The sequence below is a fragment of the Lissotriton vulgaris genome, chromosome 2_1 (genome assembly GCF_964263255.1).
Source record: "Lissotriton vulgaris chromosome 2_1, aLisVul1.2, whole genome shotgun sequence".
Classification (NCBI taxonomy): Eukaryota; Metazoa; Chordata; class Amphibia; order Caudata; family Salamandridae; genus Lissotriton; species Lissotriton vulgaris.
The window spans coordinates 1,641,057,818-1,641,083,693 of NC_141687.1; the positions used below are offsets into that span (position 1 = coordinate 1,641,057,818).

The 25,876-nt window shown below is 46.7% G+C and overlaps 1 protein-coding gene across 4 annotated transcripts in view; it reads left to right on the plus strand.

Annotated features, from left to right (window-relative positions):
• The window catches only part of L3MBTL3 (L3MBTL histone methyl-lysine binding protein 3), a 713,216-nt gene that overhangs the window by 333,585 nt on the left and 353,755 nt on the right, over positions 1 to 25,876 (plus strand). For all 4 annotated transcript variants that reach the window (XM_086957521.1, XM_086957523.1, XM_086957520.1 and 1 more), the window contains exon 8: positions 2,532 to 2,636. In XM_086957521.1, the coding sequence (XP_086813647.1) occupies positions 2,532 to 2,636 (105 nt within the window). The remainder of the gene's footprint in view (positions 1 to 2,531; positions 2,637 to 25,876) is intronic.

The window sequence follows — 25,876 nt, forward strand, 5'->3', positions numbered from 1 at the left end:
AACCCTGCTCCCCAGACCTGCCACAATGACCCCTTTGACAGTTAGGAGGACGTGATTTTAAATATTAAACAGGTCATCCACAGCCCACCTTGCTGCCCGCAAGTTAGGATGCGTTATATTTAGGAGTGAAACACGTGTTATGTTATGTGAATTTATATAGCGCAGCATATCTGCCATGAGGGCATCCAGGCGCTGGTGCAGGAATGTAGGTCGTGCGCTGCTCCTAGTTGAACAGCCAGGTCTTCCGTTTCTTGCGGAAATTAAGGAATGAAGTAGCTGCCCTGATGTGTTGAGGAAGTTCATTCCAGTTCTTGCCGTCAAAGGAGAAGAGCTTCCTCCGTTCTTGCTTCTACATATGCAGGGGACCTGTGTGAGGAAGAGCTGGCTAAAACATAGCTGTTTGGAAGGTTTGTAGAGTTGAAGTTTGTTGTTTAGGTATGCTGGCCCAGTGTTGTGGAGGACATTGCAGGCATGGATGAGCAGCTTGAATTTGCGACATTTCTGAATTAGTAGCCAGTGTACTTCAGTGAGGTAGGGTGTGATGTGGACGCTCTTTTGGGATGTCTAGGATGAGTTTGGTGGCTGTGTTTTGCATGGTGTGGAGTCTTTAGTTGGGCTGGTTGGTGATGCCGATGTAGAGTGCATTGCCATAGCCCAGTCTACTGGTTATGGGGTCTTGGGTGACCATGTGTCTTGTGTGCTTGCAGACTCTATTCAAAGGCTTATTTTTATATTTAATAAAAATACAATCTACTGTTGAGGTTGGATTTGTATTAAATATATTGTAAATGTAACTTTTAGATAGTTACATTTACCCTGCCGGAAACTGCTGGAAACAAATTTGCATTCGCTCGCCAGCAACTGCTCACTCTATAGTTGGCCTGAATTAGAAGTGAAAGAAATGTGAAGACTGCTATCAGAGACATGAGAGTGGGGAGGTATTTTCTTCACCTGGAAGGAAGAGCAATGGTGGTGGGCCCAGGAACTTAATTAATATCACAGGGGCCTGTCCTGTCACAAGCAAATGTTAGGACACATTTAAAAAGAGCCTTGCGTTTGTCCCCCTAGTCCGACTGACACCAAATCCAGTGGGAGTAGAGCTACCCCCAGAAGTGGGATTTAGTGTTCATAGAAGAGGGGGCTGTCCATTACCCTGGTCACCCCTCAGGGTGGACACAAAGGCTCTGCACAAGGGGAGAAGGACTTTCTAATCTTGAAGTTGAGGGTGAGAGGCACTGTGGGCTTGTTTGCAGTAGGGCAGACAGGAACTGCTGAAAATGTGGGTTGATTTACCTCATTGAACTTTTATTCCACTGGTTAGGCATTGCCCAGAAGTCATTCCCAAGAACTAGCTGGTGTCAGGCATAAACATGGTACCACCTCATAACACTTCACCTGCGGAAAATTAGAAGAGGAATAGATCTGTTTGTGCCTCGAGATGAGCCCTGAAGGACTGGACTTGCTCCCTCTTGTACCCAGGACAAAGACATGGAAATCAAGGGTCAGTTGGCTTGACTTCCTGTGTGGCTACAGGGACACTATAAGCTGCAAGAGGCAATTTCCTGAAACTGCCCAGCTGGCAACTGGACCTGGTCTGGACTTTGCTGTTGGCCTCTGTCTGACACAGTTAGAGGCTCTTAAAGTGGTCTTAGAAGTGTACTCCTGTGATTGTTTGTGCATCAGAACAAAGTTTGGAAACTTTGAAAAACGTTTTCTCTCGAGCTTCAGGGGGATCTGCGAGAAAAACTATCCAATCAGTAGTTCCACAGCTTTGGATTGAATTTCAGCTTCATCCCAGGAAATACTCCCAGCACCTCTGAAAAAAAATCTAAGACCCATTCTGCGTTGGGACTTTAAAAATGTTCAGCCAAAAATGTCCAAAGCTGCAAGGCTCCAGTGGGACGAACATGCTTTAACTATCCGGCCTTCAGTTACACAGTGGCGGGTACAATTTCTATACTGTCCCAATAACAGAGGATTTTTCTTCTCAAAAACTAACAAAGACCCTTTCTTCACTAGAACCTAAAAACTTTGTATATGTTTTTGACTTCTAGGCTGTTACCCGGAGTAATCTACTTGTGGTAGCTGACCTGGGCTCCATCTCATTTGACCTCAAATTGCGCCTAGGTTCCGATATACTGTTTCCATATGGTTGGCACTTTTTTGGTACTATTTTCACTTGAATCTTTAAAAAATATATATCTCCTGGTACCCTTGTTGGACAGTTGTCAATTTATTCGTATTTTACTCGCAACAGCTTTCTCTATGTTTTATTTATATTGTGGAATTTTGTGTTTTGTGTGACTTTTCCACTGTGTATGCACTCCTTAAATACTTTACACGTTGACTTGGTTAAAAGCCTGTCTGCTTCTTGTCACGTTGCCAAGGATTGAGAGTAAGTTTACTATATATAACTTGTGTGTCATATAATAGGGCGTGGCTTGATCCTATGAAGTGGACACTTGACCACCCCAAATAATAATCCTCTTTTCTTCAACGTCTGATTGATTTTCTCTTTTTACACCCCACAGTACCAGTCCTTCCCACTGAGCAAGAATGGGTTCAAAGTTGGAATGAAGATGGAAGCATTGGACCCTGACCATCCGGCCTTGTTCTGTGTCGTCACAGTAGCTGAGGTAACCTTTGTTTATGTATTAGTAGGTTAGTGCCATTGTTCATTCTTTACTAGATCAGGAACATGATTTGCATTTGTCCTCCTGCCGCTCCTTGAGTGACCCACCTGTTTCAGCAATCTATGTGCCTTTAGGATTGCCATCAAAATCTCATTGAGACTGGCATATGCAGAAATCACTTTTTTTTTATTCATGCAAATCTTCACCAAAGGCCTATAGGGAATCCAGAAATTTTGTGACAAACCAGTACCTATGAAAGTCTTTCAGAATTGGGGCACTTACTTAAATGTCTAGAAAGAGGCAAAAATGTGTGATCTGCATACTTTTGGCATACCACAGTATGCCTAGAGCTTACATCTGCAACCTCAGAACTCAAACGAAAGCAGTGGGCGCTATAATGCAGTACTGTGGCACCCTGAAAGGAGACATGCCCCTAGGGCTAAAATGAGAATAGAATGGTACGACCTAGCACATGGACATCCATTTTACAGTAGGTTAGTGGTCCCCAACATCATTGCCACACCCAGAGTAAAGATTGATTGAAAATAGATTTGTAGATCACTACTGTTGCCCAGCGAGTATCCTGGCGCTACAACTGTACCTAGCTGCAAGGAACTTTGAATGTAGACTGACAAGACAAGTTATGGAGATTTGAAGAGCCAGGTTTAAATAATTTTTCAGAAGAGAGCATAGTCATGTATTTCTCGAATATGAGAAGGGAGCGAATTCCAAAGTTTGGGGTAGAGAAAGACCATTCCCCTTATGTGCACTGCTTAGTTTTTGGGACGGCTTGAAGCCGTAAGGACGCAGAACGAAGGAACTGCGAGGATCTCTGACGAGTGAAGCAGATAGGTCCTACATTATGTATAGCTTTATACATAAAGCACAGAGCTTCAAACAGGAAATACTTGTGTACCCAGAGTCAGTGAAGGTCATGCAAGCAGGCCTTTTAACTGACTTTGCTTTGGGTAAACCCAGAATCAGTCTGCCAGCAATTTTCTAAACAATCTATAGGCATTATTGGAGTATAAGTAATTACCATAATCCGCCCTGAAGGTAATCGACACCTGAATTACTGTTTTAAGTGACGGGAGACAAAGAAATGGGAGTATCTTTAAAAGCACCTGAAAATAAGAACCTGAAAAATAAGAAAACATGTCAAGGCCACTCTGTTGTTGTACACCAATATTATTTCCAAATTGAAGAACCTCAGTTTTTGCATTATTCCACCTCAGACATTTGGAGTTCATCCAATAGGTAACTGCTGACGGACATTCTTGGAAAAGACTTTTGGTGATGTCATTTATTTTCTGATAATAGCGACATGGATTTGTGTGTCATCCGCGTAGGAAACTTAATTGAAATCCAAGGAATTGGTAGTGGAGGCCTCAAAGATGTAAATATTAAATACAGGGCAACTTAAAGGACTGAAGTACTCCACAGCAGATGGAAATGGGGAGGTGTGGAAAGAGAGATCTATAAGAACCTGAATTATGTCTGTGTGAAAGTGGCCTAACCAACGGCTTGTCTGCAGATTCTGAAGTCTTTCAGCTACCAGAGAGCTACCAAGTGGGAGACAGTATTGAAAGCAGCGGAGAAATCAGGAAAGACCTGTGATGCACCCCCACCCTGATCCTTGATTTGCCTAAGCTTGTCAGACATGGTCCAGAGTGTGGATCAAGTACTGTGTTGAAGCTTAAACCTGAATGGGTAGGGTCAAGAAGATTGTGTTCGAGGCATATGTGCTGCAGATCACACACTTTGCATTAGATCACCATCTAGTGCTGGGCTTGGATGGTTGAACCTTGTTGTTGTCTTGGAAGAAGTCTTTGTAGTCACGAGATAGGGGACTCCTTGCTAAGACGATTGTGCGCATGGGTATCGACTCCATCCTAAGATTGTGTTTGAGGCATGTGGGCTGCTGAATACATATCTTGTGCATAGATCGCCGCCTAGTGTTGGGTCCGGATGATTGCACTTTGTTGTCTTGGAAGAGTCTTCGAAGTATCACAAGATAGTGACTCCTCCCTTGGACTACAGTGCGCATGGGCATCCTCTCCATCCTCAGATTGTTTTTTTCCGCCATTGGGTTCGGATGTTAACTCCTATACTCCAACTTTGGAATCAAACATTAAACCTTTCTAAAGGCCAAAAGGCCTTCGATTCGACGGTATTGTTCTCGCTCGGTACCTCTCTTCTCGATCCAGCCTTCCATCTCGAATCGGTCGTCGACGCGGGCTGTTGGACCTCTTTCGACGCCACGTGAGTCGACCGTCGATGGAAAGAAGCCCATTTAAAAGGTGCCCACAATGCCACTCCAAGTTCCCACATACTGATAAGCACTCAGTATGCAACAAGTGCCTCTCCCCAGACCATAGGGAAGAAACCTGCCCGGCCTGCGCCCAGTTTCGATCGAAGAAAACTATTCGAAACCGACGGGCCGCTAGGCAAGAAATGCAGCGACAGGCACCGGACACGGACAACATCTTCGATGATGATCAAGAATTACAGGAAGCTCCAGACTCTGATGAATAAATTGTCACCGTCGAGGACTACTCGGACTCCGATGACGACATCCCACCGGGGCAAATCGTGAGTACCCTGCCCCCGACACCAACTAGCCCGTTACCAAAGGCTCCAGTCAAGGCATCGCCAAAAGGCCTTAGCCAAGATCAGAAAAAAGTTTCGCAAGCCTCGCCTTCCGGCTCGGCTCCGAAATCGAAACCAAAACCTTCTGAGACCCCAGGGCCCAGTACCATCGATCCAAAGAAGGTTCCAGAGCCGAAAAAGGTCGTCGACCCGAAGGGCGTCGATCCGAAAAAGGCCGTACAGCCAAAGAGCCTCGAGTCAAAAAAGACTGTCGACCCCAAAAAGGCCGCCCAGCCAAAAACTGTCGAGCCGAGAGCGGTTGTCGAACCGAACAAGGGCATACAACCAAAGGGCGCCGAACCGAAAAAGGTCGCCGACCCGAACAAAATGACTGTTCCAAAATCCATCGACCCGGCAAAGGGTGCCATAACCAAACCTGCGCAGAGGCCGGAAAACCCTGTCGAGCCAAAGACTCCGGCTCCAAGAACTCCAGTCGATCCAAAACATACCATTGACTCGGAAAAGGACACTCGTCTATACAAGCCAAAGACACCAGTCGATCCGAAGAAAACATTGACTCGGGAAAAGACACTCCTCCGAAAAAACCTACAGAGAAGGAACGTGTCGAACCGAAAGTTCAGGTCGACCCTAAAAGAGGCCCAAGCAGAAAAAACCTGTTACGAAGCCAAAAATTGTCGAAAGACCCAAATCCAACACTAAACCCAGGACTGTAGAGGAAGAACTCTTCCACCCAGATCCCTCTGACGACTAGGCAAAAATCTACATTAACCCAGAGACTGGCAAAGTTACCATCCTGAATAGGAAAAAGAGGCCTTTGGACTTTGAACCACAGTCCCCTATTCCATTAAAGATATAGGACTTTGGGACTTCTCCCTCTAGACCCTTCAGTCCTTTTCAACCTATCATGCCTACTACACCTTTTATTCCCTACTCTCCTTATTCTCCTTCTCACCACGGGGAAAATGAGGGTAACACAGGGGATAAGCCACAGCATGTATATGACTTCCCACAAGACCCTGAATCTCAAGAGGAACCATGGGAGGAGCCCACAGACCCTTACAACACCCATCCCATTCCTGATATACCCTCTTACCCTACTAAGCCGTCACCCACTGATGACACAGTAGTCTTTAATCAACTTATAGACAGGGCTGCACAATTCCACAACGTAGATATGCATAACGACCCTGTGGAGGAAGACTTCTTGTTTGACACCTTTCCTACATCAGAGAAATGTGTCAAAAACTGTTCCCATGTTAAAGGGAGTTCTAAAACATGCACCTGACACATTTAAAGATACAGCCAGGGCACGGGTAATCAACCCCAGAATAGAAAAAAAGTATAGGTCAGCTCCTACAGACCCTACTTACATCAGAGGGCAGTTACCACTAGACTCCCTGGTAGTGGCCAACGCACGGAAACGAGCCAACTCCCAAACAACTGGGGAAGCACCTCCCCCCGATAAGGAGTCAAAAATACTAGAGGCATCAGGCAAAAGAGTAGCAGCACAAGCCTCCAACTCATGGAGGATTGCTAATACCCAAGCCCTACTAGCTTGTTACGACAGAGCACACTACGATCAGCTAGAAAGCCTAATGCAACACCTACCTGAGCCTTTCAAAGCACAAGCACAGGATCTTATACAAGAGGGAAAATTCATAACAAACGCCTCCATCAAAAGCGCGCTTGACGCAGCAGACACAGCAGCTAGGTCTATGAACACTAGCGTCCTACTACGCAGACATGCAGGGCTGCGTATTTCTGGTTTTAAGAATGAGGTGCAATCCACCGGTTAGAGGAGGCAGACCCGGACGCAGAGGTTAGACCCGGGACCAGGGTTCAATTCCCGAAGCGGCAGGTTCTTGAGCTCAAAATGTCCACGGACTCGATAATTCTCGCCTCGGTGCCTACTCAAATCATGGGTTCACACTCTGCAACTCGGGGAAATAGCTTGCTTAATCTCCACTACGGCCCCACCGCGATGGGAGGCCTGGCTTTCACCTTGGGGATGCCCAGTAGGGGTTATCTCGCAGGGAAAAGCCAGGACGGGTTCCCAAAGCAAGCGCCTTGAGACCTTACGGTGAAAGGCGCTATATAAGAACGTATAATTTACAATTTAACATTTACCATTCTTAACCAGCCGGTCCATCAGGATTTCCTCCTCTTTGGTCCTGCTGTCGACACCATTTTGGACAAAATGAAAAAGGACACAGAGACTGCAAAATCAATGGGGGCATTACAATTTCAGCAACATAGAGGCTCCTTTCGTTGCTCCACATACAGAGCAACTACACGAGGGAATGCCTCACAAACATCTGCCTCATACAAAAGTAACACACAAGGTTCCTTCACCAAGAACACAAACTGAGGAGGTTACAGGGGAAACAACAACAAGGGAAGAGGACGTGGAGGCAATAACACCAGAGCCTCCACTACCTCAAAACAGTGACTTCTTTATGCTACCTCCAGACCACCTAACACCGGTCGGAGGCAGACTCCAACAGTTCCTGCCTGTCTGGAACGCAATTACCACAGACAGGTGGGTGAGAGAAATTATCCAGTTAGGTTATTGCCTAGAACTGATTTCTACACCACCAAACATACCACCCAGACATCGTCCTATGTCCGTGGAACACATCACCCTGCTACAGCAAGAGGTGAAATGCATGCTGGAAAAGGGGGCCATAGAGCAAGTCCCTTTCCACCAACAATGGACAGGAGTATACTCCTTATACTTCCTTATTCCCAAAAAGGATGTTTCCCTCAGACCAATATTGGACCTCAGACCACTAAATCAATACATACTATCGGAGCACTTTCATATGATCACATTACAACAAGTGCTCCCGTTGCTACAACAAGGAGATTTCCTAGCAACACTGGACCTCAAAGATGCGTATTTTCATATACCCATCCACCCAGCCCACAGAAAATACCTCAGGTTCACAATAGAAGGTCAACACTACCAATTCAAAGTTTTGCCCTTCGGGGTTACCACGGCTCGAAGAGTATTTTCAAAATACTTAGCGACAGTAGCAGCACATCTCAGAAGGCAACACGTCCATGTGTACCCTTATCTGGACAATTGGCTGATACAAGCAAAATCGTACCAACAATGCGCAAAACACACGTCGCAAACAATACAGTTGCTACACAGCCTAGGGTTTTCAATCAACTACGCGAAATCACATCTGCAACCGTCCCACAAACAGCAGTACCTGGGAGCCACTATAGACCCCTCATTGGCGAAGGCATATCCAAACTCAGCAAGGATAGCCAGTATGCAGACACTCATTCGCAAATTTCTGCCAAAACACTCTCTGCCAGCTCAAGTCTTCATGCAGCTCATAGGCATGATGGCCTCCTGCATATTCATTGTCCCCCATGCCAGACTTCAAATGCGCCCATTGCAGAAATGCCTAGCACGGCAGTGGAACCAGGCTCAAGGACAACTAAAAGACCTAGTGTTGGTAGACAGTCGCACTCACAACTCTCTGCAGTGGTGGAACCCACAAAACCTTTCCAAGGGGCGACTGTTCCAAGAGCCGGTTCCACAACTAGTACTAACAGCGGACGCATCACTGACAGGCTGGGGAGCCCATCTTCTTCAATACACAGTACAGGGGCTCTAACAAACAAACAGAAAAAGTTGCATATCAACCAACTGGAATTGCTAGCAATATTCCTAGCCCTGAAAGCATTTCAGACATATTTGTACAGCAAGACGGTGTTGATCCGGACGGACAACATGACCGCGATGTACTATATCCAGAAACAGGGAGGAACGCACTCTCCACAACTGACCCATCTGGCACAAGGCATATGGAAGTGGGCCATTCCAAAAAACATCTTTCTCCTAGCAGAACACCTTCCAGGGAAAGACAATCAGGTTGCAGACCTGCTCAGCAGGCACAGCCAACAACTACACGAATGGGAGATTCACCCCCAGGTCCTCCAACCATTCTTCGAGGAGTGGTGTCACCCAGAAATAGGCCTGTTCGCCACAAAAGAAAACTCGAAATGCCAGTACTTTGCCGCCAGGTTCCCACATCCATTGTCTCAGGGCAATGCGATATGGATGATCTGGTCAGGCAGATATGCGTACGCTTTTCCCCCAGCACCGTTAATCCCGCTGGTGGCAGGCAAACTGCGGCAACACTCCCTCACACTTATCCTAGCTGCTCCCACATGGGCGAGACAACCGTGGTACACAACGTTCCTAGAACTCTCAGTAGTTCCTCATCAAAAACTGTGCCTTGCACCTCATCTTCTAACTCAGAACCATGGAGTGGAGAAATCAGACACCCAGATCCCAATCAAATGAACCTAGCGATCTGGCTCCTGAGGTCTTAGAGTTTGGATACCTTAACTTGCCCCCAGATTGCATGAACATCATTAGGGAGGCAAGAAAACCAACCACACAAGCGTGCTATGCAGCTAAATGGAAGAGATTTGTTATTTACTGCAACAATAATCAAATCAACTCCTTAGACGCTTCAATACAAAACATTATATGTTACCTGCTACATCTACAAAGATGTAACTTGGCATACTCTTCAATAGTACTCCACCTCGCTGCTATAGCAGCATACCTTCAAAACAGGCAACATCTTTCACTGTTTAGAGTACCAGCAATCAAAGCCTTCATGGAGGGTTCAAAAAGGGTGATTCCTCCTAGGCACCCCCTTCCCCAGTCTGGAATCTAAATATAGTGCTCACCAGACTCATGGGCCCACCTTTGGAACCTCTACATTCATGCAAATTGCAATTCTTAACGTGGAAAGTTGCATTCTTGGTTGCCATCACCTCACTCAGAAGAGTGAGCGAATTACAAGCCCTAACAATTCAAGAACCTTTCATGCAGGTACATGCCAACAGGGTGGTTCTTAGAACAAACCCTAAATTCATGCCTAAAGTTGTATCCAATTTCCATATCAACCAATCAACAGAACTGCCAGTGTTCTTTCAAAATCCACAGTCAGTAGCTGAAAGAGCCCTGCACACACTAGACGTCAAAGGAGCTCTAATTTATTATGTGGACAGAACTAAATCCTTTAGGAAAACAAAACAACTATTTGTTGCTTTCTCACCACAACACAAAGGGAATCCTATTTCAAAAGCAGGAATAGCCAGATGGATAGTTAAATGCATTCAAATATGCTATCAAAAAGCAAACCGCACTTTAACCGTCCCCCCAAGAGCACACTCCACAAGAAAAATTGGGGCATCCATGGCTTTCCTAGGAAATATTCCCCTTTAAGATATCTGTAAGGCAGCCACATGGACCACCATACACACTTTCACAAAACACTACTGTGTAGACGTGCAAGCAAAACAGCAAGCTGCTGTAGGCCAGGCTGTCCTCAAAACTCTTTTTCAAACTGCTGCAGCTGGCACAGGTAGCCACCGCTAGAGGAGATACTGCTATACAGCCTATGCACAAGATATGAATTCAGCAGCCCACATGCCTCAAACGGAATATGCTACTTACCAGTATGCATCTGTTCTTGGCATGTAGGGCTGCTGACATTCATATCGCCCGCCCTCCTCCCCGGTGCCTGTAGCAGGTGCAGCATTATCTTTGACATGGCCATCTCTTACTTTACTATCTCCATCTCTGCCACAATGGTGAAAAACAATCTGAGGATGGAGAGGATGCCCATGCGCACTGTAGTCCAAGGGAGGAGTCCCCTATCTCGTGATACTTTGAAGACTCTTCCAAGACAACAAAGTGCAATCATCCGGACCCAACACTAAGCGGCGATCTATGCACAAGATATGAATGTCAGCAGCCCTACATGCCAAGAACAGATGCATACTGGTAAGTAGCATATTCCATTTTAGAATTAGGATCTGTGAAAGAGAAGAACAAATACAGTTATAATATATAATATTATATTTTTTACAACACAGCATAATTTTAACATTTTACAAATTATTTTCTTTGCCTTTTTTGCTGTTCTCAAAATATATTGAATTTCACTAGAAACAGTGTTTTGCAGCGTGAATCTTTCTGGATTCACTATGCTGTGCATTATTCCGCGATCTGGTGGTTGGGTCCGGATTCGTAGTCTTTTTTCTCTTTTTTTTTTTGTAGCCCAGGTGGGCGTCGACGTCCCACCATTTGGTGCACCTTCGTGACGTCGGCACGCTTCCTGCGGAAGCTCCCACCCTTGGGCGCCATCTTCAGATTCTTTTTTCCGCCGTTGGGTCTGGATCGTCGCATGAAGCTCCGGAGAAGTTTCAGGAGAAAAGAAGGAAATACACGAGTTTTTGGAAGAAAAAGGACCGAGGAAGGTCGGAGAAGAAGACCTCCTAGAACCAGAACGGAGAAGGAGGAAGAAAACATCGAGGTTTTCGACAGCCAAGGAGAAGGAGCGGACAGGGGACCCCCTGACCGAGCACATGGACAACACTCCATTCAAGTTCTGCCGTAATTGCCACCACAAGTACGCGCAGAAGGACCAGCATCCAGTCTGCAACCTCTGCCTGCCGGTCGACCACTCCAGCGAGGATTGCAGCGCCTGTTCAGTCTTCACGCCGAAGACTTTGAGAGTTCGAGAGAGACAGAGGGTGGCCCACCAGACGATGCAAGGGAAAGGGACCACGCCGACGCTTTACGACCTGGGCGCCTCCTCCGAGGAAGAGGAGAACATCGCCGAGGGACCAGATGACTTCAGGGTCGTAGAGACCGATGTGAGACCTTCAAAAAAGGTAGGAGAGTCTACGACCCCGAAAACCCAGACAGGGCCTAGAAAGCCTGAGGGAGAATCCCGAAAAACAGAGGCTAAGTCCTCGAAAGGAGCACCGGCGACGAAATTTTCGACGTCCGAAGTTGCATCCTCCGAAAAGCCCAGCGGATCCTTCGAAAAGGACTCCCAGATGGCGAAGACCAGCGAAAAGCATAGGTCGTCGAAGCAGGCCCTCGAAAAGGGACCCGCGAGCGAGAAGACGCTCAAAATGGCCTCCACGTCGAAGGCGCCGTCGAAGAGACCGGCCGAGAAGCTCGACGCCGAGCAGGCGGCACAGATGGAGAAAAAGAGAAAAAGGCTCGAGGCCGAAATGGAGAGTATGCTCCAGAGGAAGAGAGACTTCGACGAGAAAATGAAGAACTACTCGATTCCCTCGAAGACCGCGACTGCCGCCTCGAGCACCGCAGCGCCAGCCGAAGAGGTAGAGTTGCAGGAGGACTTCGAGGCCGAAGAACCGCCGACAACTCCAGACCCCACAGATGAAGGGGAAGAGGAGGACTTCTACCGCTCGGAGGGAGATTACCTCCGCGAGAGCTACTACTCAGAATGCTCGGCGTCCTTAGACGAAGAATGGCAGGATCTCGAGGCCGATAACCCCGAGGAACCTGTGGAGACGTATCCGTCGAGGCCTTCGCCGCCAGATGACATCGGGGCTTACTATGAAGTCGTCAAGAAGGCTGCAACCGTCTACAATGTAAAATTGGAGGAGGAACAGACAAAGGCAGACTTCCTGCTGGAAACATTGCTCCCCTCACAGACAAAAAGCAGTTTCCTGCCCATGCTGAAGAGCGTCACTGCACAAGGAGCTGAAGCCTTCAAGGAACCGGCTACATGCAGGTCGGTGACCCCGAGGACGGAGAAGAAATACAAGTTCTCCTCCGGGGACCCCCCTTATATCCAGGGCACCGTGGCAGCGGACTCTATTATCGCGGCAACTGCCAGGAGAAGGGCCAACATGCCAACCACATCTGGTCCACCACCTGATAAGGAAAGCAGGAGGATGGACCTCACTGGAAGGAAAATAGAAAGGAATGCGGCCATGCATTGGAGGATGGCAAACTCCAACGCACTCCTGAATAGACACCAATACCAGCACTGGGATGAGATGAGCCAGTTGCTGAAACACATGCCTGAGGAGTACAGGCAGAGGGCAGCCCACCTCGTCGAGGGGGGAAAGGACATAGCAAACGCATGCCTGAAGACGGCCCTAGACTGGGCAGAAACATCAAGCAGACTGATGGCCATAGGTATCATTGAGAGAAGGCAGGCCTGGCTCAGAATATCAGGTTTCAAGGCTGAAGTACAGAACAACATCCTGAACACCCCCTTCAATGGGGAGACGCTGTTCGGAACAGCGGTGGATGACAAACTGGCCCAGCTGAAGAAAGACAATGAGACAGCCAAATCAATGGGAGCCCTACAATTCAGGGGGATGCGGAGAGGCACCCCCACGAGGAGACCAAATGGTAGAGGTGGAAACCAGCAATCACATTCGCATCAGTCGCACCACCATGGTCAACAAGGGGACAACCAATGGCAACAGGGTCAACAGAGACAGAATTGGAGCTCCCAGAATAGGGGCCAGTCCTTTCGAGGGAGAGGAAACGGACGGGGCCAAAGACGGAGAGGTGGTGATCAACCCCCCCAAAAATGACTCCACGAAGAGGGAGGCGCTCACCCACCCAAAGCCTCCGGGGGGAGAGCACCTACAGCTAAGGAGAGGCTCACACGGACACGGCTCAAGAGAACACACAACACCAGTAGGGGGAAGGTTGAGATTTTTCCTACACGAGTGGAGAAAAATAACCACAGACAAGTGGATACTAAACATTATACAACACGGATACTGCATAGAGTTGGAAAGATACCCACCAAGCAGGAGGCCAAAGAGAAGGGGTCACAAGGGCAGAGAACTGCGCCTGCTCTAGGAGGAAGCTCAAGAACTGCTCCTCAAAGAGGCCATAGAGCCAGTCCCGCAAAGAGAACGGAACAAGGGAGTGTACTCAAACTACTTCCTAGTACCAAAGGCGGACGAAAGCCTAAGACCCATCCTGGACCTACGCTTCCTGAACACCTACGTAAAAACTCAAAAGTTCAAGATGACTTCCCTGCAAGAGGTCATCCCACAAATAAGGCCCGGGGACTACTTGTCCACAATAGACCTAAAAGACGCATACCTGCACATCCCCATGAACAGGAAACACAAACACTTGTTAAGATTCAAGGTGAACAAAGACCACTATCAGTTCACGACCCTGGCTTTCGGGCTCAAGTCAGCACCAAGGGTCTTTACCAAATGCCTCGCGGCGGTGGCCGCACACCTGCGAAGGGAGGGTATACACGTGTACCCCTACCTGGACGACTGGCTCGTGAAAGCAAGCTCTTACACGAGGTGCAAAGACCACGCAGAACAGGTCACAAGAAAGCTCACGAACCTGGGCTTCTCCATCCACTGGAGGAAGTGCTCCATGGACCCAGAACAAGTAAAAATCTTCCTGGGAGCCCTGATCAACACGGTCAAATGCAGAGTGACACCCAGCGAGAAGAGAACACTCAGCCTGCTGAGGGAGAAACGTCACTACCAGAAGGGGCAAGTTCTGACAGTGAGGACGGTGAGCAAGATCTTGGGGATGATGGCGTCCTGCATCCACCTGGTCCCCAATGTTCGCCTAAAGATGAGACCACTACAGGAGTGGCTGCAACAACAATGGTCACAAGCAGAAGGAAGTTGGGAAGATCTAGTGGTTGTTACGCACAATGTGCAAGAGGAGATGACATGGTGGACGAAGGAGAATATAACGATGGGGAAGCCTCTAACGCCACCGGACCCAACTGTGACCATCACCACAGACGCATCCCAGAAAGGATGGGGCGCACACATGAACAGGCTCAGAGTGAGGGGTCTGTGGAACCCAGGAGATGCGGTCAAGCACATCAACTACCTGGAACTGAAAACAGTGTTGCTGGCCCTCAAGGCCTTCCAAAAGCACCTTTACAACAAAAAGGTGTTGATACAGACAGACAACACCACGACGATGTTTTACATCAACAAGCAAGGGGGGACCCAGTCATTCCCTCTGTCGAGCTTGGCTCAAGAAATATGGAGATGGGCGATCCGACTCAGGATAGACCTGCTGGCCATACACCTGCCAGGGAAGGACAATGTGGAAGCGGATTGGCTCAGCAGGCAAGCATCAGTGTCCCACGAATGGGAACTGAACAACCAAGAGACAGAGAACCTGTTCAGGAGGTGGGGCACACCAACAATAGACCTGTTTGCAACACGCCGGAATGCAAAATGCCAACACTTTGCATCGAGGGAACAAGAACCAATGTCCCATGGGAATGCCCTATGGATACGCTGGTCAAAGAAATTTGCCTACGCTTTTCCACCGACGCCACTGATCCCCAGAGTCCTGAACAAGTGCAGGTCGAGCAACATGACTCTCATCCTGGTGGCTCCCCAATGGGCGAGGCAGACTTGGTACTCCCAGATTATGGAGATGGCGCAGGGCAGAGCACACAAGTTCCCAAAAAGAAGAGACCTTCTCTCCATGGAAGGGGGACAAGTTCTACACCCAGAACCAGAAAGCCTCTGCCTGTCAGCGTGGCTCCTGAGGACTTAGAGTTTGCTCATCTAAAACTACCAGAGAGCACACTTCGGGTGCTGAGAGAAGCAAGGAGACCCAGTACACGGAAGTGCTATGGGGAGAAATGGAAGAGGTTCACGCAGTGGTGCCATAAGAAAAACCTTGAGAAAAAACTGACTAGAGAGTCTACAGTACTCAGATACCTCACGCACCTGATCAAAGCCAAACTAAGCTCGTCCTCGCTGAGGGTTCACCTGGCAGCGATTGTGGCATACACAAGGGGAGAAACGGGGAGAAGTTTCTTCACTTCCAGAGTAGTGAAAAGGTTCTTGGAAGGAGCAAAGAGAATAGCGCCACCCAAGAGGATGCCGCCGCCGGCATGGAACTTGAACGTGGTACTGACGGAACTCATGAAGCCGCCGTTTGAGCCCATCCATAAAGCGTCACTACAAATACTGACAATGAAGACAGCCTTTCTAGTAGCAATAACATCGCTACGCAGAGTGAGCGAACTACAAGCTTTAACCCTGCAAGAACCGTACATACAAATACACAGTGACAGGGTCGTGATGAGGACAGACCCGCATTTCATGCCCAAGGTAGTATCTAAATTCCACATGAACCAAAGTATCCAGATCCCTAGCTTCTTCCAGAAGCCCACATCAAATGCGGAGAGGGCGCTCCACACTCTGGATGCAAGGCGGGCAGTAATGCACTATATAGAAAGGACGAAAGAACACAGGAAGACAAAACAGTTCTTTGTGTCCTTCGCAAGGAGTCTCCTAGGTAGACCAGTGACTAAGAACACCATAGCAAGATGGATTGCAAAAACAATACAGCTCTGCCACATGCAAGCGGGCGAGGAGCTCACGGAGGGGCCACGAGCCCACTCAACCAGGAAGAAAGGGGCAACAATCGCCTTCCTGGCAAACACGCCCATCCAAGACATATGCCTGGCGGCAACATGGGCTTCAGTGCACACTTTCACTAAACACTATTGCGTAGATGTGCAGATGAACAAGGAAGCACAAGTGGGCCAAAGAGTGCTTCAACATATCTTTAACAACCAACGCTCATCTTCCACCCAGCCGCCACATGAGTGACAAAACCGCTACGAAATCAATGCACAGCATAGTGAATCCAGAAAGATTCACGCTGCAAAACGAATAGTTTCTTACCTGTCGGTGTAGTTTTGCAGCTTGAAGATCTTTCTGGATTCACTAGCGAACCCACCCACCTCCGCCAGAAAGATGAGGCTGGAGAAGGTGGAAGGACATAGAGTAAGATGGGAACGCTTTAACAAGACAAATATACGTGAAGAAGTTTACGTTGAAGGAAAGTTTAATACACATAGCCATGGATTCACCACAAAGGAGGAAAGAAAAAAAGAATCCGAAGATGGCGCCCAAGGGTGGGAGCTTCCGCAGGAAGCGTGCCGACGTCACGAAGGTGCACCAAATGGTGGGACGTCGACGCCCACCTGGGCTACAAAAAAAAAAAAAAAAAAAGAGAGAAAAAAGACTACGAATCCGGACCCAACCACCAGATCGCGGAATAATGCACAGCATAGTGAATCCAGAAAGATCTTCAAGCTGCAAAACTACACCGACAGGTAAGAAACTATTCGTTTTCAAAAGTACTCATCACATAACAGCGGGCAAAAAAAACAATCAATAAAATTGTTTTAAAAAAAAAAAACCTACATCCTCAATAACATACCATATAATACAAATTACATATATATAAATGCTTACTCCTAAGAAAAATTTCTTACTTGAATTTATATACACTGTAAATGTTGTTTAAAAATATACGCTGAGAGAATGTGCAAGAAAAAGTCCATAATTCAAAGATACACCTTTCCTCTAGGCCAAATGGTATTACTGAAATCATTTATATTGAAATTGTCCAATAGTAATCTTATTAATACATATTATTAAATTCCTCAGAGGCCGAATTATGTTCCTAAAATTTTGGCTTTAAAAATATTAGGCAGGAATTTGGTAATTCGCTAGGCAAATGTTGTTTACAAACCAATTGAGCATTATTACAATATGTCCATCCCTTATCACATTTTTAATAGGCATTATAATGTCCAGATGTTGTATGTTCAATGACTTTGATGAGGATTCCCCTGGAAAAGAACTAGGATTATAGGTAACTTACTTACCCTTCTTTCTAATTGAACTGAAAGTTATATATTGACCTTTCTTTCCATTATCTTTTCCGATAAGGGTAATAAAGGTATGGGTCTGTAGCTAGAAGCGCTGGATCGACTGTAGGCTTCTTAAGAAGGGACAAGATCATAGATTTCGTCCCTTGATAACACAGCAAAGCAACTTCTAAGGAATGGTTGTAAAGATTGGTAAGAACTGGACTAATCTTTTGTGTAGCAAGCTGTAAAAACAGGCCACTGGTCTAGGGAAGAGCCAGATTTGGCTTATAGTTAGCTAGCTTTGACAAAACTCCCTCGTGGTAGACCTGTGGATGAAAAAAAGTCTATATGGGAGAGAGTCAGTAAGTCAATAGGATTTGTTAATATGCAAGAAAGATAGATTTGTCTCTGTTTTTTCCTTAAAGAACTTAGCAAAACGTTCACTGAAAGACTGTCGGGGAAAGGAAGTACTCGTTTCTTCTGTGTGTCTGAGATTATTCACAATGGCATAGTTATTTATGAGATGGGTTTTTAGAATTGTAGATCACTGAAACATAACATTCTGACCTCAGCACTTTAACAAGCTTTTGTGGTTAATAGACTGTGGTAAATATTTCTGTGAAGGATGTTGTGGCTAGAAATGGCAATGATCAGTTCCAAGGACAGTTATTCCTGCGGCCAAGTACAATGTTATTCGCTTCAGGAGAATGAGTGATCGTACCTGCGAAGATCAGATTCATTGCAGGCATCCTCTTCAATGGTATTTATGGCAGGAGCTCACTAATGATGGGTTAGGTCATCTAATATATGACAACTTCAACAGGTAAGTTGTGTTATAAAAACCCTTGCTGGAATGATTGGTAAAAATCCAAGTGTGGACAAGGTGGTAGGAAGGCATGTTAGGATAGGAGTCATTTAAACTAATGCACATTGGTGGTTATATCAGTAGTTCAGATCCAGTGCCTTGAGTCTTACCAATTGTATCATAGCATTGTCTGTGTTAGATGGTTGACCAGCAGTTGCCAGGTTTTTCTGATGCTCTCATACTATGTAATAGGAACATTTCTCCACGGCCAGACCAGTCCGCACCTTAGGAAGCAACCTTCTTAACCACACTAAATAATCCACTTGCTTATGTCGAGAACCTAGCGATTCCACTGGAGCGAAGATGAACGACCCCACACACTTCAAGAAAACAACATTTGGAGAACAGTGAAAACGTGCTCGCAAGTAACTTTCGCCAAAAATGTGGGGGAAAAAATCATAGTGACCACCGCTCTTCCCCAGCTGATGTTGTAGAGGCAAGCTGCACTGAACTGGTCGCAGAAGGCTGGTACTGTGGGGACAGAAGAAGCACCACAACATATATCACACACTCTAGATAGAGACAAGCTAGCACCTTGATATATACAACGAACAGTTCTCCACTCACCCCAAGGTCCTTGCTGTGTCACTTAAACGATAAGCCTCCTCTGGAAGATGTGTGAGGAACGGAGGCTCCAGTGGTGAAAATCAGGAGTACAAAGAAGGGAAGGACCCACACACTCAAGAACTGCTGGGAAAGGCTAGGAGTAACGTGATGAAGGTCGGGTATGGACTGGCAAAACGCTGATACCAAATAATGGTCGGACACTTTAGCGCGGGGGGGCAAGAAAGCAGAACAGTACACTACCACTTAAAAACAAATTTGTGAACCTGGTTGTCCGGCCAAAGGGGAGTAGCGAAACAACCACGCATTCAGAAACAAATAAACATTCGGGACGCCCGTGAGACGAGTTGTCCGGCTCAAGGGGGAGGAGGAAAGAGCGGAACAACTGCGCCCTCGCGGAGACGTCTCCAGACGGAGAACTCGTTGGTGGGAAGACAAAGGAAGTGGCCCAAAAAAAGATCGCCACTCGAGGTATTCACAAAAAATGCTTACTAAGATGCTTGTACATCAACACCCCGTAGAGGCACTACATGAATATATAACAGAAGGGAACATGTACCGAAATACGGGGAAAGTAAAGGCAGGCTGGAATTTCGCCCGTAATCTGCACGAAGGAAAGCAGGAGTCGAAAGACGCCAGGGAAGGAACAGGAAGCATGGGAAAGGGACGTGGTCAGACCAGGAACCAGTAAACCAAGCAAAACGTCATAGTGGAGGCGGGTTTTTGTAGTCTCAGGGAGCGTCTCCAAATGACTGCAAGGGCTGGCTGGTTATACAGGATTATTTAGGGAGCGTCTTTACTTGCAGCTTGGGGCGGGGAGTGGAGACACTATTCCGCCTACATCAAGGTTTGTCTCTGTGCCTTTTAGTCTGTTTCCTAACAGCTTAGATGCTGCATCTATCAGCTGTTTTGCCCCTATCTACCAGTACATGGCTCAACAAAATCATATCTGCACTGTTCTGCAGTTCAGCTTTGGGAGAGTAACACATTGTGACTTTGATATCGGGTTACCCAGAATCTTTTTAATTCGACTGAACACTTCCTTCCAAAATGTACTCCCTTCTAGACAAGTATACCAAAGATGAATGGTAGAACCATTCTCCACACTGCACCTCTAGAAACCACCTTGTGTCCCTGTATAAATTTAAAACCTTGATTTCTGTAAATAGTGTTCTTATAGATGCAAGTCATGCCAAACCATCGTTCGTCCCATTCTCTTGTCTCCAGTTTCTCTGCACAGTGTATTCTGTGCCCATTTCATTTGTGTCCCCATGTGGGAGCGCAGGTCGGATAAACAGGCGTGGAGGCTGTAGATAGTTTCGAATAGGTTGTTTAATAATAACAGATTGAGGAACAAAGGTTCGTGAATCAGTGTGAATATCTTCTGGCGTTTCTTCTTCTCGAAGGAGGGCTGTCGCAGGTGTGTTTCCCGGCTCCTCGTCTTCGGAGCTCCCAGGATTTCCCCGGAGGCTCATAAAAGAAGCGGAAAAGAAAGGGGCCGTCAGATCACTGATTCTATGTAAAAGTACAGGATTTTACCGTCACCACACCACAGTGTTTGTTTCTTGGGAGTTCCGTGTGATTTAACCAAAAGTTACGGGAACTTAAAAATGATTGAACTAAGGGTGGGCTGTCACGACCTACAATGGTCATAAGCTGATACAGTCTGTAAAAGGTACAAAAATAAAGGAACTTGATCACCACACCCTATTTGGATGCGTAATCGACGTTTACATGAATAAACCAATATCCACTTTAAGAAGCTGTTCGACTGTCTCGAAATACAAAAGGTTCACCAGTTAAACCAAACTTCTACGTTCAGGAAAAACAATATGTCAGGATAACTGAGTTGCACATTCATTAATCAGAATACCGGTTATCTAACACCACCGTTCCGTATTCTACCCTCAGTCCCTTGTAACACCCCACTCACCGGCCCTGCCGTAACTCTCCAGAGTCACGGCCGCTCTCCAGCATCCTCCCGGGGACTCCACCAGTCCTCACACCACGGTTCGTCCGATTCCTCTTCGGCGCCGTCTTCGTTCCGGAGCCCTGGCACGCTGGTCTGGATCCGTTGAATGGTTTCCGTCTCCTCCACTGGCGTCTTCTCCGTTGATTCCACCTTCCAACCCGACGCGCCTTCTTCCATGCAAACTCGGCTTTTCATTGGTTCTCTAGGTGTACCTCCCGGGTCATGTCCAACCCCTTCCGGGTCCTGACTACCGTTGACTCCCTGTAGGAACACGGAAAGACGGCATGGAGTTTCAGAGTTGGGATCGGGACTCTCGGTGTCCGACCGATCCGTTGATGAACAACTGGGTTTAACCGCCCATGGAGATACATCGGTGAGTTCTTCCTCACATCCCCTTTCCCTTGCTGTCTTACTACTTAGGGTTGATTCTTGAGGGAAGCGAGACAAAAAGTCAGCATTGCCTTGGTCTTTACCCTTCCTGTGCTTGGTACAAAAACGATAAGGCTGAAGAGCAAGAAACCATCTGAGCACTCTCTCATTATGTCCCTTGTTCCTAGCCAACCATTCCAAGGGAGCGTGGTCAGTGTATAGAGTGAACTCCCTACCTTCTAGATAGTATCTCAGTGATTCTATAGCCCATTTGATGGCCAAAGCTTCCTTCTCTATGGTAGCATAATTTTGTTCTCTTGGGAACAACTTGAGACTTATGTATAGGATGGGTTTTTCTCCTTGTGCCGTGTCTTGTGATAGGACTGCCCCAATACCCAAGTCTGAGGCATCCGTTTGCAGGATGAAAGGAAGAGAATAGTTTGGGCTGATTAAAACGGATTCTGATGTCAAAGTTTTTTTAAGGGATTCAAAAGCTTGTCTGACTTCGGGGGGGCGGGGGATGTTTGAGGATTTCTTCAGTCTTGCAGTTTTTCTGCAACAAATTGGTCAAAGGGGCTGCCTTCTGTGAAAACTGAGGAATAAATCTTCGATAATATCCCAACAGCCCTAAAAAGGCTCTTAAATCTTTTTTTGTCTGTGGTAAGGGAACTTGTGTAATTGCTGTGAGTTTGGAGGCTTGTGGCCTAATCACTCCTTCACCTAACAAGTATCCTAAATAGCTCACAGTTTGTGATGCAAGATGGCTTTTGGCAGGATTGATCCGCAATCCGTATTTTCCTAAAGCCTGGACTACATTATAAAGATGACTCAAGTGTTGTTCCCATGTTTTACTATAGATGATTATATCATCAATGTAAGCGCCAGCATATTGTTCATGTGGTCGCAAGATCACGTTCATAGCCCTCTGGAAAGTAGCTGGTGCTCCATGTAACCCAAAGGGTAGAACCTTAAACTGATATAACCCATCGGGTGTAGAAAAGGCTGTTTTCTCTCGGTCTTCTTTGCGAAGGGGAATTTGCCAGTACCCCTTGCATAGATCAAGAGTACTGATATATTTAGCTTGACCGATTCTCTCCACCATCTCATCGACTCGTGGTAGGGGATAAGTATCAAACTCAGATATTTTATTTACCTCTCTGAAGTCAATACAAAATCGCACTGACCCATCAGGTTTTGGAACGAGAACGATTGGGGAATTCCATTCACTCATGGAAGGTTCGACAATGTCCATTTGTAGCATTTTCTGTATTTCTTCCCTTATAGTCTGTCTACGTGCTTCAGGGATTCGATAAGGTCGCAACCGAACACGTTTCCCTGGTGGCGTTCTTATTGCATGTTCTATAAAGGTAGTCCTGCCTGGAGTAGTGGAGAATGTATCTTGTAACGGTTGTAACACCTGTGTCAATCGTTCTCGTAAAGATACAGACAAATCTGGGTCTATACACTGATCAAAGGAAGCGGCTTCTAGCCCTGCCAGGTTCACATCGTTTGGGATAGGCCCTTCCCATCTTTTTAGTAAATTGACATGGTACACTTGGGTCACATGTCGAATTGAGTCTAACTCAATGCGGTAAGTCACTGGAGTCACTTTCTCTAGTACGATATAAGGTCCTTGCCATTGTCCTAACAACTTATGGTCAGAGGAGGACATCATCAATAATACAGGATCTCCTACTTGAAATGACCTCGCTTTAGCTCCTTTATCATACTGCCTCTTTTGAGCTGTTTGAGCTTCTTCCAAATTGTTTCTAACAATTGTCCTTATCTGACTCAAATGGGTTCGGAGATTTGACACATACTCAGTGATGGGTTTTGAATTGTGTGGTTCTGTTTCCCACCGTTCTTGTGCCATCTCTAGTAGAGTCCAGGGTTTGTGACCATACAGTAACTCAAAGGGTGAGTACCCCGTACTTTTTTGTTCTTTGCACCTAATGGCAAACAAAGCCAAAGGCAGCATATCCTCCCATCTTCTTGTTTCCAAAGCGAAGAGTTTTTTTAAGGTAGTTTTGATAGTGGAGTTGTACCTCTCGACTAGACCATCCGTTTGAGGATGATAGGCCGATGTACGGATTTGTTTAATCCCTAACTGGGAACACACCTGTTTCATCAGTCGGGATACAAAAGGGGTCCCCTGATCGGTTATGACCTCCTTCGGAAACCCTACTCTGGTAAAGACAGTAATCATGGCCTTCGCCACATTGGTGGTATCTGGTTTCCGCAGGGGTAGAGCTTCTGGAAAACGAGTGGCATAATCCACGATAACAAGGACATACCTACATCCACTACGTGAGGGTAACAAGGGGCCTATGATGTCCATGCCTACTCTGCTAAAGGGCTCACTTATTATTGGGAGGGGTTGTAAGGGGGCCCTGGGTGGGTGATATCTACTGTTACGCTGACATATAGGACACTCTCTACAATACCGCTTTACCTGTTGATATATCCCAGGCCAGTAGAAAAGATCTAAAATTTGTTTTTCAGTTTTTTCGGCTCCAAAATGTCCCCCAAGCAAATGACTATGAGCCAGATATAAGACCTTTTCCCTGAATGGTTCAGGAACTAGTAATTGGGCTTTTTGTGTTGGACTTCCCTTTCTATATAGCAAACCGTGTTTCTTAAAGAAATATGGACATACATGTTGGGGGTCCTCTTCGTTCAGTGCTTGATTCCAGGCTCCCTGTAGCGCTGGATCTTCCTGTTGAGCTGCATGGAAACTTCTGTCTGTTTCCCATGGATTTTCGTCTACAGTTATCGGCAATGCAATATGATTTTTATTTTTCTCCGCTCGTCTCTGTCGTTTGCTTTTCCGTAGTTTTGCTTCTGGCCATTCTTTCCCTTCTTCTTGTGAAAATGGAGCAGTCGATAACCACTCCTCTTCCTGGTGTGGCTTATCTTGTAATAGCTGATCTAGCTTTGGATAATCAGTCCCAAGGATAGCTTGTTCGGGTAACTGAGGAATTAACCCGACAGTCAAAGTAGTACCTTCATCTTTCGGATGCCGTATTCTTACTTGTGCAGTTGGATAAGGCTTTGTATCACCATGTACGCATCTTATTGCCACTGCTCCATCAACGGGACCAATGTGTGAACCCAAGTCTTGCGGTCGAACCACACTGTGTAGGCATCCAGTATCGGCTAAGGCTGTTACTCTTTGTCCATTTACAGATATAGTGCAATGGTATGGAGGTTGTTTTCTCTCTGAGGAAGAACAATAATAATTACGAACCACACCAATTTCCATGGGTTCTTCTTTCTCTTTTTGAGGACAAAATCGTGCAATGTGGCCCATCCCTCCGCATTGGAAGCACTGTGGTCCCATAGGGGCCCGAATTATGGGTGACCCAGGTACAATGGCTATAGGTTCAGGTTTCTTTTGTGGAGGTGGGCGAGGGGGTCGATGAAGTACGGGCCCACTGTTTTTCCCCGTATAGTCATTGCCTTTTTGGAGCTCTTGGGCCCTACTATATGCACTTGCAATTTCTACAGCCGTCTCAAGAGTGATATTGGCTTGCTGTCGAACCCATTTCTGTATAGGAGGGTGAAGAGATGTCAAGTACTGTTCCAGATAAATTTTAGCCATGATGCCGTCTTTGTCGGTGGTAGCAGGTTTTTACCATCTATCGGCCATGTCTTTTACCCTGAAATATAAGGCTCGGGGTGTCTCTTGGGGACCTTCCTTCATTTGACGAAATTTTTGTCTATATGATTCATCGTCAATTCCTAATCGTTCCATGATACATTTTTTTATATCCGCATAGGCGACACCTCCTTGTATCGTTGCTGCTTGTAAGTCGCCCGATAGTAAGGGTCCTAGATACTGGCCCCACTTGTCCACGGGCCATGACGCTGCAGTTGCCATCCTCTCAAAGTTAGTAAAGAAAAAATCGGGGTCTTCTCCACTTACGTATCTCTGCAATACTACGGAGGGCAAAGTAGTAGGACCTCTCTGTTGTCCCAAGACCTCTGTCAATTTACCCAGCGCTGTCTCCTGAGTTTGTCCTTGTCCTGTTAGAACTTGTTGTATTTTCGCTCGGTCCTCCTCTACCACAGTCAGGAACCGTTCCATCACCTTTCCCAGGTGTTCTTGGTTTTCCGCCATTTTGGTGAGTGCGGCCTCCAATGCGCCTTCAGATCCCACTTCTGACACCACTTGTGGGAGCGCAGGTCGGATAAACAGGCGTGGAGGCTGTAGATAGTTTTGAATAGGTTGTTTAATAATAACAGATTGAGGAACAAAGGTTCGTGAATCAGTGTGAATATCTTCTGGCGTTTCTTCTTCTCGAAGGAGGGCTGTCGCAGGTGTGTTTCCCGGCTCCTCGTCTTCGGAGTTCCCAGGATTTCCCCG